General features: G+C 46.5%; 5 protein-coding genes across 7 annotated transcripts; 2 read left to right on the top strand and 3 right to left on the bottom strand.

Annotated features, from left to right (window-relative positions):
- Window positions 1–955: 955 nt before the first annotated feature.
- LOC146302231 (uncharacterized) lies at window positions 956–1,562 on the top strand. The gene is made up of 3 exons (XM_084669181.1): window positions 956–1,129; window positions 1,217–1,254; window positions 1,348–1,562. Exons 1-3 carry the CDS (start codon window positions 972–974, stop codon window positions 1,464–1,466), a joined length of 315 nt encoding a protein of 104 aa, XP_084525307.1. The 5' UTR covers window positions 956–971; the 3' UTR covers window positions 1,467–1,562.
- A 160-nt stretch (window positions 1,563–1,722) lies between these two features.
- On the top strand, window positions 1,723–3,511 carry rnaseh2c (ribonuclease H2, subunit C). The gene is made up of 5 exons (XM_084669170.1): window positions 1,723–1,834; window positions 2,030–2,188; window positions 2,319–2,431; window positions 2,725–2,844; window positions 3,206–3,511. The coding sequence occupies exons 2-5, from the start codon at window positions 2,035–2,037 to the stop codon at window positions 3,227–3,229; spliced, it is 411 nt and encodes a 136-aa protein (XP_084525296.1). The 5' UTR covers window positions 1,723–1,834; window positions 2,030–2,034; the 3' UTR covers window positions 3,230–3,511.
- A 53-nt stretch (window positions 3,512–3,564) lies between these two features.
- On the bottom strand, window positions 3,565–6,630 carry zbtb3 (zinc finger and BTB domain containing 3). Its single transcript, XM_084669142.1, has 3 exons — window positions 6,511–6,630; window positions 6,031–6,189; window positions 3,565–5,893 (listed from the first exon to the last, which is right to left on the bottom strand). Exon 3 carries the CDS (start codon window positions 5,889–5,891, stop codon window positions 4,059–4,061), a length of 1,833 nt encoding a protein of 610 aa, XP_084525268.1. The 5' UTR covers window positions 5,892–5,893; window positions 6,031–6,189; window positions 6,511–6,630; the 3' UTR covers window positions 3,565–4,058.
- Window positions 6,631–6,659: 29 nt separating this feature from the next.
- pola2 (polymerase (DNA directed), alpha 2) lies at window positions 6,660–11,492 on the bottom strand. Of its 2 annotated transcripts, none has more exons than XM_084669153.1 (18): window positions 11,077–11,492; window positions 10,849–10,973; window positions 10,620–10,708; window positions 10,451–10,508; window positions 10,252–10,361; window positions 9,920–10,119; window positions 9,734–9,822; window positions 9,416–9,568; window positions 9,256–9,318; window positions 9,109–9,160; window positions 8,878–9,002; window positions 8,697–8,735; window positions 8,488–8,561; window positions 8,261–8,369; window positions 7,777–7,883; window positions 7,586–7,642; window positions 7,320–7,446; window positions 6,660–7,049 (listed from the first exon to the last, which is right to left on the bottom strand). In XM_084669153.1, the coding sequence occupies exons 1-18, from the start codon at window positions 11,159–11,161 to the stop codon at window positions 6,897–6,899; spliced, it is 1,815 nt and encodes a 604-aa protein (XP_084525279.1). In that variant the 5' UTR covers window positions 11,162–11,492; the 3' UTR covers window positions 6,660–6,896. The 2 variants fall into 2 exon arrangements, with proteins under 2 accessions (XP_084525279.1, XP_084525286.1); XM_084669160.1 differs by having other exon boundaries at window positions 8,488–8,558.
- A 224-nt stretch (window positions 11,493–11,716) lies between these two features.
- top6bl (TOP6B like initiator of meiotic double strand breaks) lies at window positions 11,717–16,363 on the bottom strand. Of its 2 annotated transcripts, XM_084669098.1 has the most exons (17): window positions 16,227–16,363; window positions 15,972–16,071; window positions 15,751–15,885; window positions 15,219–15,572; window positions 14,812–14,941; window positions 14,669–14,722; window positions 14,456–14,568; window positions 14,160–14,243; window positions 13,928–13,983; window positions 13,766–13,834; window positions 13,424–13,619; window positions 13,181–13,334; window positions 12,667–12,819; window positions 12,441–12,562; window positions 12,178–12,288; window positions 11,971–12,069; window positions 11,717–11,873 (listed from the first exon to the last, which is right to left on the bottom strand). In XM_084669098.1, exons 4-17 carry the CDS (start codon window positions 15,240–15,242, stop codon window positions 11,835–11,837), a joined length of 1,404 nt encoding a protein of 467 aa, XP_084525224.1. In that variant the 5' UTR covers window positions 15,243–15,572; window positions 15,751–15,885; window positions 15,972–16,071; window positions 16,227–16,363; the 3' UTR covers window positions 11,717–11,834. The 2 variants fall into 2 exon arrangements, with proteins under 2 accessions (XP_084525224.1, XP_084525234.1); XM_084669108.1 differs by lacking the exons at window positions 15,751–15,885; window positions 15,972–16,071; window positions 16,227–16,363 and having other exon boundaries at window positions 11,718–11,873; window positions 11,971–12,021; window positions 15,219–15,388.
- Between the last annotated feature and the right edge of the window lie 2 nt (window positions 16,364–16,365).

Below are 16,365 nucleotides of genomic sequence, written 5' to 3'. Positions count from 1 at the left end.
GTCCTCAGGAAGGTCTGTGGGCCCAGATGTGGAAGCCTCAGCATCCAGGGAATCTGGGGCGCACAGCTCCGAAGGTGACGATGCAACATCAGGGGGAGGAAGCACAAGGAGCAGGCAGAGTGCAGGGCTGTCTGTAAAACAGTCAAAGAAGAGAAGAGAGAAGGCCAAAAGCAAGGGAGAAGAGACAGGGAGTCCTGTGGAGGACCCAGGGAGTCAGATAAAGGAGAGTCCGAGTCCTGTGCAGGAATCAGAGAGGCATAGGGAGGAGTCGGAAAGCCTGGGGGGGGAGTCAGGAAGTGTCAGTGTGAAGTTAAAAGGATGTGAAGAAGAGGTTGAGGAAACAGAAGGAGAACAGGAGAGTTTGGGTGTAGAGGGGGGAACAACGGGTGAAGAGGAGGTAATGGAAGAACAGAATGGTGATGACGAGGAGAATAGCGAGAGAGTCAAAGAAGAGGGCGAGGAAGGAGAGATGGATGAGGAATCCCCTCGTGATGAAGAAGAAGAAGAAGAAGGAAGGGCAGAGGAAGAAGGGAGAGAGGAACTTGATGAAGAGGGACAGGAAGGGGAGGAGGAAGTAGAAGATTTGCACGGGGAGACGACTGATGAGAGGGAAGATTTGTCTGATGGAGAGAAGGAAGAGGAGGCAGGTGAGGGAGCTGAGGATGAGGAGGCATCAGCAGTGGAGGAACCTGTAGAGGAAGAGGAGGAGTCTGTAGAGGAAGAGGAGCAATCTAGTCAGCAAGCAGAGGAACTGTCAAAAGAAGTAGATCATGAAGAGGAGAGAGAGTCAGATGACAGTATCATCTTACCTAAAGAGCACAGGTACAACAGTACACTAATTAATAAATATATTTAGAAATTAAAGTGATGGTGCTGCATGATTAGGATAAAGTGTTACTATAAAGACACTGATATTTCTCATTTGCAGGCCTGCAGAAAACAGGCCCATCTTGGCAGAGGAGGAGGAAGCAATGATTGGTGATGATCATCAGGGTGATGATGATCATGGTGAAGATGCCAGACTTGAGAAGGGTTATTCCTGGTCTGGAGATCCTACCCATGCATTTCAAGATGAACACGATGATATTGAAAGTCTTCTCGCCCCACAAGTGGAGACGCAGAAGAAACTGTGAGTTATTTAAACAGGCAAATGATGCAGCCTGGAAATGTATGTCGATTTTGAGTTCCCCTTCTTAATTTATTTTCAACCTTTCAGGGAGAATGAACAGATAGCACCTGACAGTAAATCCAAAGGTATGCAAAATTACAATCATTGTGGTAGAAATATAAATAGATATAAATAATACTAATGCTAATAATCACATATACTTGTCATGTGTTTTTTAGCCATAGCTGGAGACCTGAATAGTTCCTCTGAGGAGGAGGACCTGAAGAAAAAGACAGCGCCCAGTCCAGTCGCCCGGAACACTGATTCTGATGATGAGTTTGATGACTTCTATGATTGACTGGAACACACTTTGAAATTCCGCACACTATGCACACTGTCGCTTATACCCATTACAGTTTATAATAAACATATCCCTTCATCCCTCTCTTTATCATACAGAATACAAAACGTTGCCGTCCAAAAGCATTGTCCAAATTAAGAACATTACTTTGGCTCAAGGAATACATTTTTAAATAATATTCAGGAATCTTTGCCTGTTTGTTTTGATTACCGTAAATCCATGTTACAACATCCAACCCTGTAGAGGGCGCAAGTTCTGATCAAGAGACTCAACCCGCTAAAACGTCTTTTAGTTTATAAGTGGAAGATTTTATCCAATCACGTTCGACTATGCTTTCCCGCATGTACGTTGGAAAACATTGAAAAGTAAGTGACTACTGAGAATCCATCAAATTATAAATGAATTAGTTATTTCTAAAATCGTTCGCTGACTTGATATTAGTCTGTAGGACCATAGTAAAAGTATGACGAGACCTTAGAGGCGATGCAAATGGTATTCAGCGAATTATAGTTTTTGTTGTGATACTGTGAAACTGACGGCTCCGTTTGTTCTGTTCCAAGATACAATGTCTTCCAACCTAAGCGTGACTACTGTTCAGTTAAGCTCCGTTCACCGGGCAGAATGCGCCCCAGTGCATCTTCTACCGTGCGAGGTTGAACATGACGGACCAGCGGAAGTGTCACAGTACTTCAACTCTGCGATCAAAGACCGCAAACATGGTAGCATTAGTTCAGTTATATACACAGTACGAGTAGCTCACTCGGCTATTCCTATTGAATTCATGTATAAACTAAGATACTATAAGGTGTGAAGCTTACTGTTACTGTTTTAACTTACCATCTCTTGCAGAGAAGACAGTGTCCTTCAGGGGCAGAGGGTTGAAAGGTCAGGAGGTTAGCTGTCCGCAGGGGTATACAGGCGTGGTCCTTCGAGAAACCAACAAACCTGGCTCAGACCAAGAGGTAAACAAAGTAAAACTAGAATTTGACACAGACACACATCAATACGAGGTGTATTACTGCAGGCAGACCACTCTATCCCAAGTCTTTGGAATCCATCCTGAGGAGTTTTTACTGTACAAACTTTAGGCAGAAGGCTTGGGAATCAGGACAATGAAATGTTATTTTATGGGCCATACACACAACTACCAGAAGTGTTGGTTAGGAAGTGGTGGTTGTGAGAGAAAACAATAAAGGTTGTAGTGATGGTATCATAATTGTCATAACATACATTCCTAATCTGTTTGTATTCTCAGGACAGGACTGTGAAGGTGACCTCAGTGTTCCATAACTTCACCTACTGGAACTTGGAGACTCCCCCAAACTCTGATGATGGTGTGGTCACCTCGATGGTCTGGCCGGAGCTGGCAGAAGCAGTGAGTTTAGAATATACCAGTGGCACAACATCCACAATTACTTGTATACAGTGACCATAAATCCATGTGTGTTTTTGTGACTTTAAGCAGGGCTCGCAACTAACCTTTTTCCTCACTGTCCCAGTACCGTCCCGAAGTGCAAAATGAACCGTCGCAAACATAACTTGACCTGTCCCAAAATGTAAATTGTAGTGCTTTTGACATGGGTCTAGGTTTGACACTATTTAAGTGTTCCATACAATCTTGGGGCTCAAATCAATGTCTGAATTTCAATGTGAATACATACACAATGGAACGCCGTTTATTTTGAGCCCTGCCATTTATAACCCAAGTGTGTAAAAGTCTAATGCTGGTTTTCCAGATCCATGGGTCAGTGGCTGACTGAGATGGATGACAACCCATCAACATGGAGATCTACTCGGTCCCCTTTCTCCCATTCTGCTTCCATCCTGCTGGATTACAACTAGCTTCTATACCTGCATTGTCCACTCATGGACTAGCTGACTAGTCAAATCTGGAACAATGTTTGCGTCAAAATGTTAGCCACTGCAATGCCTTGTTTGTGAAAGTGACTGATTACTCTAAAGGTGGTTGACTGATACTTGTAGCATGTTTAGATGTTAGGTGCACTCGTTTCAGCTCATTAAAATTAACTTTTGTATTGATATTTTCACTTGTATTTCATAACATGTACATTTGAACACATAAAGAAAAGGCTGATGGTATTAAAGATTTATAATACACAGAAGTCTAAAACATATTCTGGGTTATTTCACAACCATAATGTAGTGGCATGACATCTATGTGATTTAAAACATTAGCCAGTGGATACAGGGCTAAAGAGACTACACTCAGTACAGGTATTAGACAGGAGTTCAACACTGGTGCATAGTTAGTGTTTGGTACACTGACAATATCATTCACGTTTACATTTCATACAAGTCTGACTGGCACTGACATATGTAAGACAATGTGAGGAAAATGTCAAACAAAATACAAAGTCTGATTTAAAAAAGGTTGTTTAAAAGGTTTAGATAGAATTGGATCCTTGCTTTCTAATCCTCTTTCATTGGCCTCCACTTTTTCCCCATCATAGAGATGGTACGCTGGTAAAGAAAATAAAAAAAGACCAGCCACCACTCAAGTTAGCTACAATGAACTATAAGACACAAGGTGTGGGCAATGTCTTCTGGACATAGCTGTATGAATGTGTGTTAGCTGAGAGGAGGGGGAGGGGGCTCCAAATCCCCCTCCCCACAACTGCGTTTGGCTGGCTGGCTGTTTTCATGGGCCTTGCGGATGTGACGGTACAGGTCCCCTGACTGCGTGTAGCTACGGTAACAGTAGCGGCACTCATAGGGGCGCTCGCGCGTGTGCACGATGGCGTGCCGCCTCAACGTGTAGGCGCAGGAGAAAGTCTTCCCACACACGCTGCAGGTGGGGACGTCCTCCACGTAGTTTCCCATTGAGTCCTGGAACTCCTGGAAGTATGCCACCTGATCGACGTGGAGCGGAGCCCCCGAGGGGAAGAGGGAGCCGGGGAAGGAGGGGGCATCCTGAGAGGAGCCAGGGGCGGAGGAGGGGGACAAAGGGAAGGTGAGGGACTCCGGGGGGTGGTGGTTCATCTGGAGTAGGGAGTGGGCATGTGTACCAGGCAGGTAGTGGTGGTTACCGCTGTCCTCCCCTGGTTGGTCGTCCTCATTGTCCGTGATCTCGTCTTCGTCCCCCACTATCATCACCATCCTCGCCCCCTCGCCTCGCCCCTGGACCAGTAAGATGTTCTTTTCCTCTGCCCTCTCGGCTTCTTCAAACTCCTCATCGGAGATGACGATGGCTTCGACCTTCACCTTCACCCCGTCTTCCTCCTTTTCTTCTTCTTTCGTTACTCCTATCCCCACTGGAAGGTCATCCCCCGGAGTCTCAAGGTTGGATTGTTCTCCAGAACCAACCCCCTCCCTCTGCACCCACACCGACAGTCCTCCAGAGCCTTCTGTGGTTTGGGGCTGGGGAACTGCCTGGATCGGAGCCGAGGGCTGAAGTGTGACGGGATTCTGGATTTTGATCTGTGGGTATGTGTGCTGCGCTGCAGTCTGGGTGAGTGTTTTCTTCTGGGTTTGTGCATTGAGCAGGAGCTGCTGATGTGTTCTCTGCGTTATGACCGAGTTCTGTTCAGGGCTGGGAGAACCGATGGGGGAACCTGACTGGGTCAAAACGACCACAGCAGAAGTGCTACTCTGGGTCACCTGGACCAGTGAGGCTGCTGAGGACAACGATGACGAGGACGGCCTCTGTTTGGTGCGGTTGTACGTTTCTGTGGAGCTACAGGGGCTGGAAAGAGAAGACGTCCCCGGACCCCCTAGGCGGGACTGGGCTCCAGAAGAGGGGCCAGGCCTGGAGAGGAGCCCCAGCTCTCCTGTGGGAGGAGGAGGCAGGATGCCCATACCTGGCTGGGTGGTATCTGCTACGTCCGGGCTCAGAGGCGTGTGCACCCGCACAGACTCCACTGCCCTCTGGCTACGCTGCGTCACGGATACGGGCACGGTGACCTTCACCACGTCAGGTTCCCCCCCGGCTGCCACTCCAACCCCGGCCTCAGCACTCCTCCTACCCCCTGCTACTCCGACGCCACTCTCCTCTGGGCGTGTGCTGTCCGCCTCCGTTTCAGCCAGCGGCCGTCGAAGCAGGCGCCTCTTGCACACTCGCACCACCTCGTTCATGTGCAGGAAGCTCGCCGCCGCCAGCACGTCCTCCACAGGGGGCGGGGCTTCCAGACGCAACACGCCTTCGTACATGAAGTCCAGCAGCAGGCCGAACGCCGTCGCCGTCACGATGTCGCTGTCCAGCGTGACCGAGTCCCGTCTGCCGCTGGAGACCCCTGTGGCCTCGGAATAGAACATGTGGAAGAACGGCGAGCAGGAGGCCAGAACAGCCCGGTGAGCCAGGAATCGGGAGGAGCCGACAAGGACAGTGCAGTCACATAGGAAGCCACGCTGGCGCTGGGAGCGCAGCCCTGACAGGAGCTGGTGGGAGTGCTGGGGGAACTCCATAGCTGAGAGAGAGACAGAGAGATAAGGGGGGGAGGTGTGTATGGAACAAATGGGTATGCTTTGAGAAAACAGAACAGAAAACTGCTTGAGTGACTTGAAGCTGTTGTGGTGAGTTGTGTCTGGCGTCAACAACACCTACCCAAGTTTATAGCACTGATCCTCTCTAGTTGAGTTGGACACTGTTCTGATGTGTGGCACCGCCCGACCCACTGAATCTCGTTAACACATCAGATGTCTTCTCAATCTCTACGCGTAACCATGGCGATGGTCTGGGCTCCTCAGCTCATGACCCAAGTTCCTAGCACAATAAGAAATTGGAAGAGAGGGCAAACTTCAATACCACAAAGATCGGGTCGCTCTTGTCTTCGGCATTGTATTGATGAGAACTGTAAGGTCCGTTATGACATAACCAGCCTAGCAGGAATACAACGATCTTGCTTACCGTACCTAAAGAGATACGAGGTTTGATGCAACGCTAACGCTATCTATCTAGTGCTAGCAAGCTAACAAAAATGTAACGATAGCGTCACCTCTCGAACAGCTTAACCCGTAGCCATGTGCAATTAATACATTTTGAAATAAATGTATCCTGGTTACTGAAGGAAAATAATGGAACAACCTGGCTGCAGGGAATCTTTCGGCACATCAGATCACCTTCCCGGAAGAAAACATCCGGGTAAACGGTAGACTTCTTCCGTGGTTTTACATGGTGTAAGCAGCAAGCCATTACTACTGGCCCCTTGTGGACAAAAATGCAACATATACGGGTCTAGAAAAAAACGAATTGTTTATTTTCGTTACATATTACAGATAGGATATTGTTTTATTGTTTTTTTAGAAGGGACTGAAGAAAAATATACAACAATAAGCAGGGAGAGAAAGAATGACTTCAAAGTTCACTGTAAAGTATCAGATAATCTTCACACCACATATGAAAAGACTGCACAAGTAAGAACAAAATGGATGAGCGTATACAATTTAGATACAGTAGTATGTCAGTTCCCATCAGATCTTCACCACCTGACTGGCCAAACACGGGCTCTCTCGCTTCCCGTCAGCCAATGGAGTGCTACGTTGGATGAGCAGTCTTCCGTAAGTCCCGCCTACCTGGCCCTTGGTGAGACGGCCGGGGTTGACACAGACACAACCCATCACATCCTGTGGTCAGCGACAGAAAGAGTGATTTAGTCAGTGTTTAGCACAGTGGTTCTCAATCCTGGTCCTGGGGACCCCCTGCCCTGGATGTTTTAGGTATTTCCCTGCTCCAACACACCTGATTCAAATAGATGGGCCTGATAACAACCCATTCATTTGAATCAAGTGTGTTTGAGGAGGGAAACGTGTAAAACATGCAGGGCAGGGGGTCCTGAGGACCAGGATTGAGAACCACTGGTTTAGTGTGCGAGTGAGTAAGAAATGTGCACAAACCTTGATGAAGTAGCGAAGCTCGGAGGGAACTATGAGCACATCGGGACAGACGGGCATCTGGCCGTAGAACCTGAACTTCTCATAGTCCAGGTTCACGTCCTCCACTGGGGGATACAGGGGGTAGTAGCTGTGTGCACACGCACACACACACACACACACACACACACGGAATAATACAACCATGTTCCCATATAAACATGCATACCTACCTACAACGTTAATGACAGAACACAAGACAGATTTCCTTGTGTGTGTTTGTCTCTCACCTTCTCTGACAGATCATGTGTTTGAGGATACGGGAGAAGCGGTCTGAGCCTGCAGCACTGAAACACAGGGACGTCACTTTAACCACCAGATCCCACCACTGACACCTTCATCATGCTGACGTGCAGCTTAGACACCCAGTACTGTATACTGTCTCCCACATCAAGTCTTGGGTACTAGGTCACACACACACCAGCTAATCTCCTCGGCGCCCATGTGAAACAGGATGTCCGTCGACGTCAGGCCAAGGGTCACGCCCTCGATGAGCAGAGTGCAGGGGTCAGGCACCAGAGTCACACGCTAAACACAAGAAAGTTAACTGTGAAAAATCATGACCAACAAAGGTTACTTCTTTATTCTAGTAATCTATTACACCCTAGAGCAGGGGTTTCCCAATCCTGGTCCTCAGGCCTCCCTGCCCTGCATGTTTTAGATGTTTCCCTGCTCCAACACACCTGATTCCAATGAATGGGTCGTTATCTAGTTATGCAGAAACCTGCTAACGACCATTCACTTGAATCAGGTGTGTTGGAACAAGGAAACATCTAATGCATGCAGGGCAGGGAGGCTCGAGGACCAGGATTGGGAACCCCTGCTCTAGAGTATATTCTTACTGCTGTGCTTGTTGCTCAGCAGAAAATTATTTGGGAGCCTTTGTACGTGTTTGACGGTCTCACCTCCGCATCCTCCTTCTTGAGGTCAGGCAGGCTGAACGGGGGTTGTGGGTAGATGAAGTGATGGTGGACGTCTCTCTGGGAGGGCACAAACACCAACCGGCACCCGACACTGGACGACGCAAAGCAGCAATTCAGTTTCCAACCACAACAGCTACACAACAGCTTTACCTAGCAGGGTTAGTCTGTGTATTCAGGCAAAATGTGTGCAAAAAGGGATCAAAAGTTACCTTCTAGTGCCTTCCAATATGCTCTGCACACACCTGGAGAAAATGGCTTCAAACGTCTCAGTCACCTGGGTCTTCTGATATTAAAACAAAAGCCCATAGTCAAATGTCTATACTCGATGAAATGGTATAGTAGGACAAGTAATGACAGTTGCGAGTCAAGTGTCAATATATGATGGAGTATTGTTAAGAGAGTCGGTGCTAAAAGGTACCTCAATCTGCTCATGCTTGGCATCCACAAAGGGGCCCAGCTGTAGGTAGGAGAGGAAAAATAACAGTTTACAGAAATACACACAAATCATTAGGCATCAGCCTGTGTGTTTGAGTGAATGAGACTGTGTGCATCTATGAGGAGGGAGAGTGTGTGTGTGTTAGGGGGTGAATAGTGCTAACCAGGAGGCAGACGTCAGGGCGGTCCCTCACGATGACATTGATGAGATCCAGCAGAGGGTCAAAGGTGAGGCTGTCAGAGGGGGTGTAGGGGCCGCAGGCCAACATCACCATCACCTGCTCTGGGACTGGGAGAGGAACGAGTGAGATACAGGGAGGCGAAAGAAAAGAGGCAGAAATGAGAGAAGAAGGAGGAGGATAGAAAGAAGTACGATGATAACTCCCCCCATTTACCTTCATCCATTTCTTGCTTGATCTCATTGGAGTAGAATGGAAGGGGGACACCCTGGAAACAGAGGCAGGGAGAAGATTCAGATAACGGAGAAATGGACTGAAGGGGAAAAAGACAAACTTGTCAAATGCCACAGCTGGTTCACTGACCTCGTACAGTTTAGATGCCACCAGCTTCCTCCCGGAGGTGTTCATCCCCTCCATAACCACCACCTGGGAGGAAAAGAGGGAGGAGAGGGGTGAGGATTACAGGTTATCCACTTAATGTTCTCATGGAAAAGAACTGCCCAATGTTTCAATTGTCTTTTACCTGGCCTGGGAAGAGAGAGTACTCCCTGAGCTCTGATAGGTCCACTGGCACCTGCTGTCCTCCTTGGTCAGGCCCCGCCTCCAAGAGCACCGAATGGGCGTTGAGCTTCCCGTTGCTGTCACAGCACACCTGTCCCAGCACAGTGACTTTGTCCTATAGAGGGAGGGAGAGACGTAAGGCATGGGGGTGACAGCCAGAGAAACAGAGGGAGAGGCTGAAAGGTGAGTGAGAAAGAAGTGAGCCTTCAGCAGCCGCGGAAGACCCCAAGCGAGGAGGGGGAGGGGGGGGGAGTGGGTGGCGGGCGACACGTTCACATACCTGAGCAGGTAGGGATGCAGGGGAGAACTCCTCGATGCTGAAATGAGTCCTGAGCTCCTCTCCCAGCTCCTCAATCTTTTCCGTCAACACTGCACATCACAGAGAGACGTCAGAGAAGTCTTTTTCGGTCCAACTTCATGAGCAAAAGGAAGGACGCGCACTAGGGTTTCTTGGTCGTGTTCTTACCATTGCGGACATCCCGAAGCCTCTGGAACATGTACTTGTAGCTGGCGAGTAGGGTCTCCTCCTCTCCCTCCAGGAGCTCCAGACTTACCCCTCTTGTTTGGCCCTTTCGACCCGTCCAGGTGGTCCCCTGGACGGCCCCGAAGTTGACCACCACCTCCCCTTTGGCCCCACGCTGGCTGTATTTCTGAGAGGGTGTTGCACTGAAGAAAGGAGGTGGGAATAATGAAGACGGAGAAATATGAGTGTTTCTGCACTTGGACTACACAGCATTGATTGTCCAAATACAGTCTGCGTATTTTGTCTGTTGCTGTATGTATGTCGAGTCAGTGTACCATGGGGAGAAGCTGGCGGGAGACAACAGTAGACCAGGGCTGGTTATCAGAGAAGCACTCCTCTTAGACTTGGGGTGCTCGGGAGTGGTGAGAGCGCGCTTCTGAGAACCCTGCAAGCATACACAAAACATTTGGGGATTCTGGTACATGTCAATTCATCCAATTTATGTAACCTATTACACATGGACAGTGTAGTAACCTTGGCAGGGGTGGAGTAGGAGTCTAGAAGATTCTCCTCGTCTTCCTCAGCTTTGATTCTGAACAGGCAGTTATGGAATACTATTGGTAGAGCACGTTTCCCTGCTAACAACACTATTGTTTCTAATGCCAGTACATATTAAGAGGGCAGTTGTGTGTGTCAGGGATACAGGTCTTGCAGTGAGTTGATATCCCTTGTTCCTTTGAGAAAATCCTCTCTCTTCGACAATTGTTTGGACTTGTTTCTCTTATTAAGAACCTGCAAGTGACACAAGCAGCTAATCAACAACAGCTTTAGTATCCAGCCAGACTCCAAACGCACCAGTATTCCATGTATAATTTTCTCTTATCTAACAATCACAAGTAACTTGTGAAGCAAGACCGTTGTCCGTCTTTCACCTCATGCTCAAATTGGTCTAGGGCGTCCAGAGTGAGCTTCAATAGTCCTTTGGTGGCGCCATACGCCACCCACTCCGCCACGATATCTTCCCCTTGCAACCTGTGACATATGCATTGCTCCAACACTGACACGGAAAAGTCAAAAGAAATGTTTGACAAAGGTTAGGCTGCCATCATAGTAGTTGTGTAATCTTAAAAAGCAAGAATATGACTGTTGATTTCACTTACACTTGTCCAAAACCGAGTCATCCTCCCAAGTACAGTCGAACATATCGAGCTCCGATTTTATACTTTCTGTACTGACAGTTGCCATTGCTAACTATGCGATAGACAAATGTATACCTATAAAAACTATAAGTATCCTGTCCAGTCGAAAGAGAACGATGAGCAACTGCCTTGCGACGGCGAAGTCCGACGTTGTAATAGCCTGTAGCCTGTCTGGCTATTTTGACAGCTTAACGATAGCTTGGTAGTTAGCTTTCAATATATTCCAACGTCATATAGCAGATGTTATTTACTAGATACACGAACTGCATTGCTACAGGCTTAATTAAACTATTCCGAAAGTATACAATGACACCAGAAGCGCGTTTCCTTGCTGTTACTTCAACATTTCATTTTGCCGCGAAACCTTTCTTGACAAACGGAACTACGTCATCATAATTTAGGCCATATAAAGGAAGTTATTTTGCATACTGAAATACATTCCGCCATCTACCGTGACAAGTGAGTATGTGCATGAATGCGTCTGAACCTTATCAATGACCTCTAAATTGATAAATACAAATGTATATTTTATATGTTTAGTAATGATATAAATGTTATCGCTACTCTTGTCTAAATGAAATACAAAGACGATTGTAATCAATATCTGATTGTACTTAATATAACTTTGATTTATTCATATAAAGCAACATGTAGGGACATTTGTTTCACAAAACTCATCTCCATTTAAAGTAATTCAATCAAACGAAAATGGCAGGTCATCAGATTTCATTCTCAGACACTCCGCTGTTGGCACCAGTCTATAAAAGAAAACAGCAGAGATGATATTGTAAGTTGTGTTTGTATGATCAGGTGGTAATAAAATCATGATATTAATACAATGGACTGCATCATCACCTGTCCTGAGTAGCACTTGATACTAGGCAGGCATCTCCCTGCAGTCACTCTCTTTAGGGTTTGGTGGAGAGAGGCAGACAACTCATAAGTGTTTTGCACCTGCATCACCCACACCCACACCCACACCCACACCCACACACACACACACCATTACACAGGGGCTGTTTTCTGATTATTTATGTATTATGCAATCAAGGTAGTGTGTACCTTCATCCTGTCCAGACAGGCGGTCCTAAACTCTAAGTTGCTGGAGCTGCTCACCACAGAGCTAACAGAACTCAACATGACTCTCAGAGCAGATGACATCTTCTCATGGACCTGGTGGTGAAAAGGGTGGAGAGAGATACACACACACAAAGTCACATACATTATGTTAAAAAGAAGTTGAGTATATTTGTAAGAGGACTGAATACTGTATTCACGGACTGAATACTGTGTGTGTATGTGTGTGTGTGTAATGGACTGCTTGCTTTTTGTCTTTGCTGCTGGTCCTTCAGTGTACTCTGCAAAGCTGTGTTCATCACAGCTGTGACTTCTTTGCTGTTGTACCTCAGAACCTCCTCTAGGTGGCGCTCCAGCAGCTCTTCACTAGCTGCAGAGGAGGCCCAAGACCTCAGGTCATCACCTCACACAAATACAACTACGCAACACACGTACTGACACCCATAAAGTTGTGGAATCCTTTCTGGATCTCACCAACAAAGTCAGAGAGCTGGGAGTGGAAGGGATCTCTGTGTTGGAGGAAAAGGAAGACAGACAGAGTCTGTTCCACATCAGGCCAGCGCTCTGCCTCAGTCTTCTGATGGGATTCACAGTTTTCGGTGTTCACGGTGATACAGCAATTATGCTCTGCAAAGGTGACAAGACAGGCAAGAGGGAAAGGAGTAACAACGGTGGATTGAAAAGAGGAAGCGATTTTGTTTACGCAAAACAACCCGTCATGACGGATGAAGTCAATTCAGAAAGAATGTTAACTATTCTGAATGTAGGTCACGCTGCTGTGAAGTAGGTATAATGCGTGCGTCACTTAAGTTAATAAACACCTGATTTAAAAGTGTAGCTGAGCATGTAAGCATTGTTGCTTACAACCAACTGTCATCTTTTACATTCATGGGATACAATGGAGAAAGCCTCAAAGCTTTCAGTACACTGATTCTACTGATTCTACTGATACTGATTCTAATTCCACATGACTCGGTAACGGCGGTACCTGGTGTAGTGGTGTGACAGGGAGAGGGTGTGAAGGAGAGCCCAGGGAGGCCCAGCTCCTGGCCCAGCTCCAGGCAGGCCAGATGGGCAGGCAGCTGCTGGAGGAAGGCTGAGAGGCCCTGCACAGGCAGGTTACTAGGGCTGTACAACAACACCCACCAGGGGGTTAAGGGGCGTACTCATTACTGTGCGATGAGATGTGCAGCACACATCCTGAAAATCTATGCATCACATATAAGGATACTTGTATTTGAGTTAGACGGGTGACTAGATTGGGGTATTGCTGGACGCAGGGGGTGAGGATGGTAATGGGGAGTAGGCTGAGCTCCCCATACAGGCCCTGCTCCATGGCCTCAGGGGGGATGCGTAGTGGCAGCATCGCCCCCCAGACAGGATGCCCTCGCTGACACCAGGGTCCTCTCCCCACAAACACAGGAGGCCTGAAGGACACGACACCCCACAAGGTGTCATTACACAAGGTTCTAACATGGTTACAAAGTAACACAATCAAGTCACCTGCAGATCATTATGCTGAGCAGACAAATTACATCACACACACACACACACACACACAAGTACTACTGACTGAGTCTGACAGGCAACATCCATGATAACTGCCTGGTCCTCAAGTATGACTTTGCTCTCTGTTTTCCCACTAGAGTAAAAAAGATCACACATGGTAGTCATTTGTCATTGTGTATAAGAACTATGATAAAACAATACACCCCATAGACCTTTATATATATACCTGATTATTCTCTGGTATATCTCACCAGCCAGTTTCATTCTAAGGTGGATTTTCAGCTGCGTGGTAAAGAAAAGCAGAAGTAAAGGCATTCGTAGTTAAAGACTGATCTCAAAATAATTGTCATCGATTTAATGCAGGTTGTGACTCCTTTACCTGACACTTTCGGATGTGTGGATGCAGTTGATGTGTTGAGTGTGTGTGATGTTCCGTCCATTATACATGTCTACCTTACCCTTGCGTTGGTCAGGCTCAGTCTGTGAAGAAACACCTCTGTTTGAGCACGCTCCTCACACCTGACCAGTCGCCCCTCTCTCACCTAGGGTGAGGAAGGATACATCAAGGATGAGTGAATGAAGGGTTGATTTGCCATGCACGCAAAACACAAACACAATGTGTTAAGAACACATTCACAACCAAGGATAAAGGAATGAACACAAGCATTTACCACATGCAGGCACACAAGCACACACTTGTACTGTTTTTGTGAGAATTCATGTCCTAGTGTAATGGGTAGTGTAGTTTACACACCTGGAATGACAGAAGGAAGTGGAGAGGGCCATGGACCTCGGTGAACTCACATAGTTCCTCTGGGTCAGGGGCAGGGCATGGGCTTGCAGACGCAGCCTGTTTCTGCCAAAACTCTGGACAATCCATCAGTGACACAAAACATATTTGAGCTTTTAAGACACACATTTACAGCATACTATGCTAACAACTCTGTCCACTTGTCTTAAAACCAACCATGATGTATTTCCTCCACTCTGACACCAAAACACCAGGGCCCTGCTGCTGCAACTGACACAAGTTTATTGCGTGGGTGACCTCATCACTCATATGTGAATGTTGCATGATGAGAATCAGGTATAGAATATTAAGCTCGTTACCTGTACAGTTGAGTTGGCCATTTTGTGGGTTATCTGGCACTAGCCAGAGCAGGACCAGCAGCCCCCCTCCTCCCTCTGTATTTTTCCTTTGATGCGTCCTCCACTGCCGCAGCATCAGTAACCGTAAAGCCTAAGCCGCAAGTTCCAATCAATTAAATTAGCTATACTTTTGCGACAAAAGTGCAGGTTTTTAAAATCAGTCTGTGACTTGTCGACAGACACTCATACTCATAGTATGCCTGGTTACATTTTCCAGTAGCATTAGGCTATTCGGCTTGTCAATGATTCAGTAGGCCAATGCTAGTTACTAGTAGAGTTAGCTAAGTCTAGCTAACGTAGTTGGAAACACAGTGACAAGAATTCACTTTACATTAGATGTTTCTATTATTTTTTATGAAAGGTTTCACCTGCTGTATGTTACTCAGAATCATTATTTCTTGCCTTGAAAAATAAAGCCTAAAGGAAAAGTTAAATGATCAGCTTCAATTCAGGTGTGCGTCAGCTGTACAAGTTCGCGCCATAGACACGTGCGTATTTACGCACGAGCACTGCCAAATATCTTTGCCTTTTAAACTCATTGTTCCTCATATTACACTGGTACACACCAACTCGACCTTTCTCATTCATTTATTCATCTCAGTAAAACAACAGCAAAACAAGTCGGCCTACGTAAGGCAGTGGTTTCATGCTTTTCCCCGCTGTGAAAACTTAAGTCAAGCATGCTCAACTCTTTGGAGATCCTCGAGGGTAACGTACACCACCTAGGACAGTAACCAACAGAAGAAAGCAAGAAGAAAACACAATTAGTAACTTACATTAAGGCTATTCAAACGTTCCCTTTTTAGAAAAAAAGCATAACGAGGTAAGAACATAAATAAGCCACAGCCACATTTTAATACGTATTTGGCCAAGGCCTATTATTTATTATATGTTGCTAACCTGTTTATGGCAGGGGTCAGGGTAATCACAGATGTCTTTTGGAAATGCATTGCGTATAAGCTGTTTCACTTCTGGTGAGTAAACATAGGTGGGCTGCACAGTGTCCTCCTCCTTCATCCCAACCTTGTGATAAAACTTATATAAAATATATAGTTATAGGCTGACTGGAAACTACTCATAATTGCACGCACCCTCTATCTCAATTAACAATCGATATTCACCAGATTGCGTTGAAGAAGTTTGTAGGCCTTCTTACGGCGGGTTTTGTCACTTTTCAAGCGCGAGGCACAGTAGAGCAGTGGAGCAACCCATGAAGGTACCCTGTATGAGGATTGGGCAGATTACAAACAGCTAAATCTGTTGGATATGAGTAGGTAGCTTTCGATTTAAGTCCTATATTCTGTTAAAGCAGATAATCACTGTCAATGCGCCATATTTTGGGTGTGAAAGACTAGAAATGAACAGAAAAGTTTTACCCGTAAGCAATGCACTGATTAATAAAGATGTCCATGGGAAGCTGCAACACTCAAGTGTCGTTTTCATGTGTTTCTAAATATAAACCGCCAAACTGACGTAGCTCATTTAAATGAAATCTACGACTGAACGAATTTGACA

Source organism: Hypomesus nipponensis, chromosome 1, assembly GCF_054491055.1.
Source record: "Hypomesus nipponensis isolate SF chromosome 1, ASM5449105v1, whole genome shotgun sequence".
Classification (NCBI taxonomy): Eukaryota; Metazoa; Chordata; class Actinopteri; order Osmeriformes; family Osmeridae; genus Hypomesus; species Hypomesus nipponensis.
Note: the sequence above shows the minus strand (reverse complement) of the source record. Positions and strands in the feature narration are given on the sequence as shown.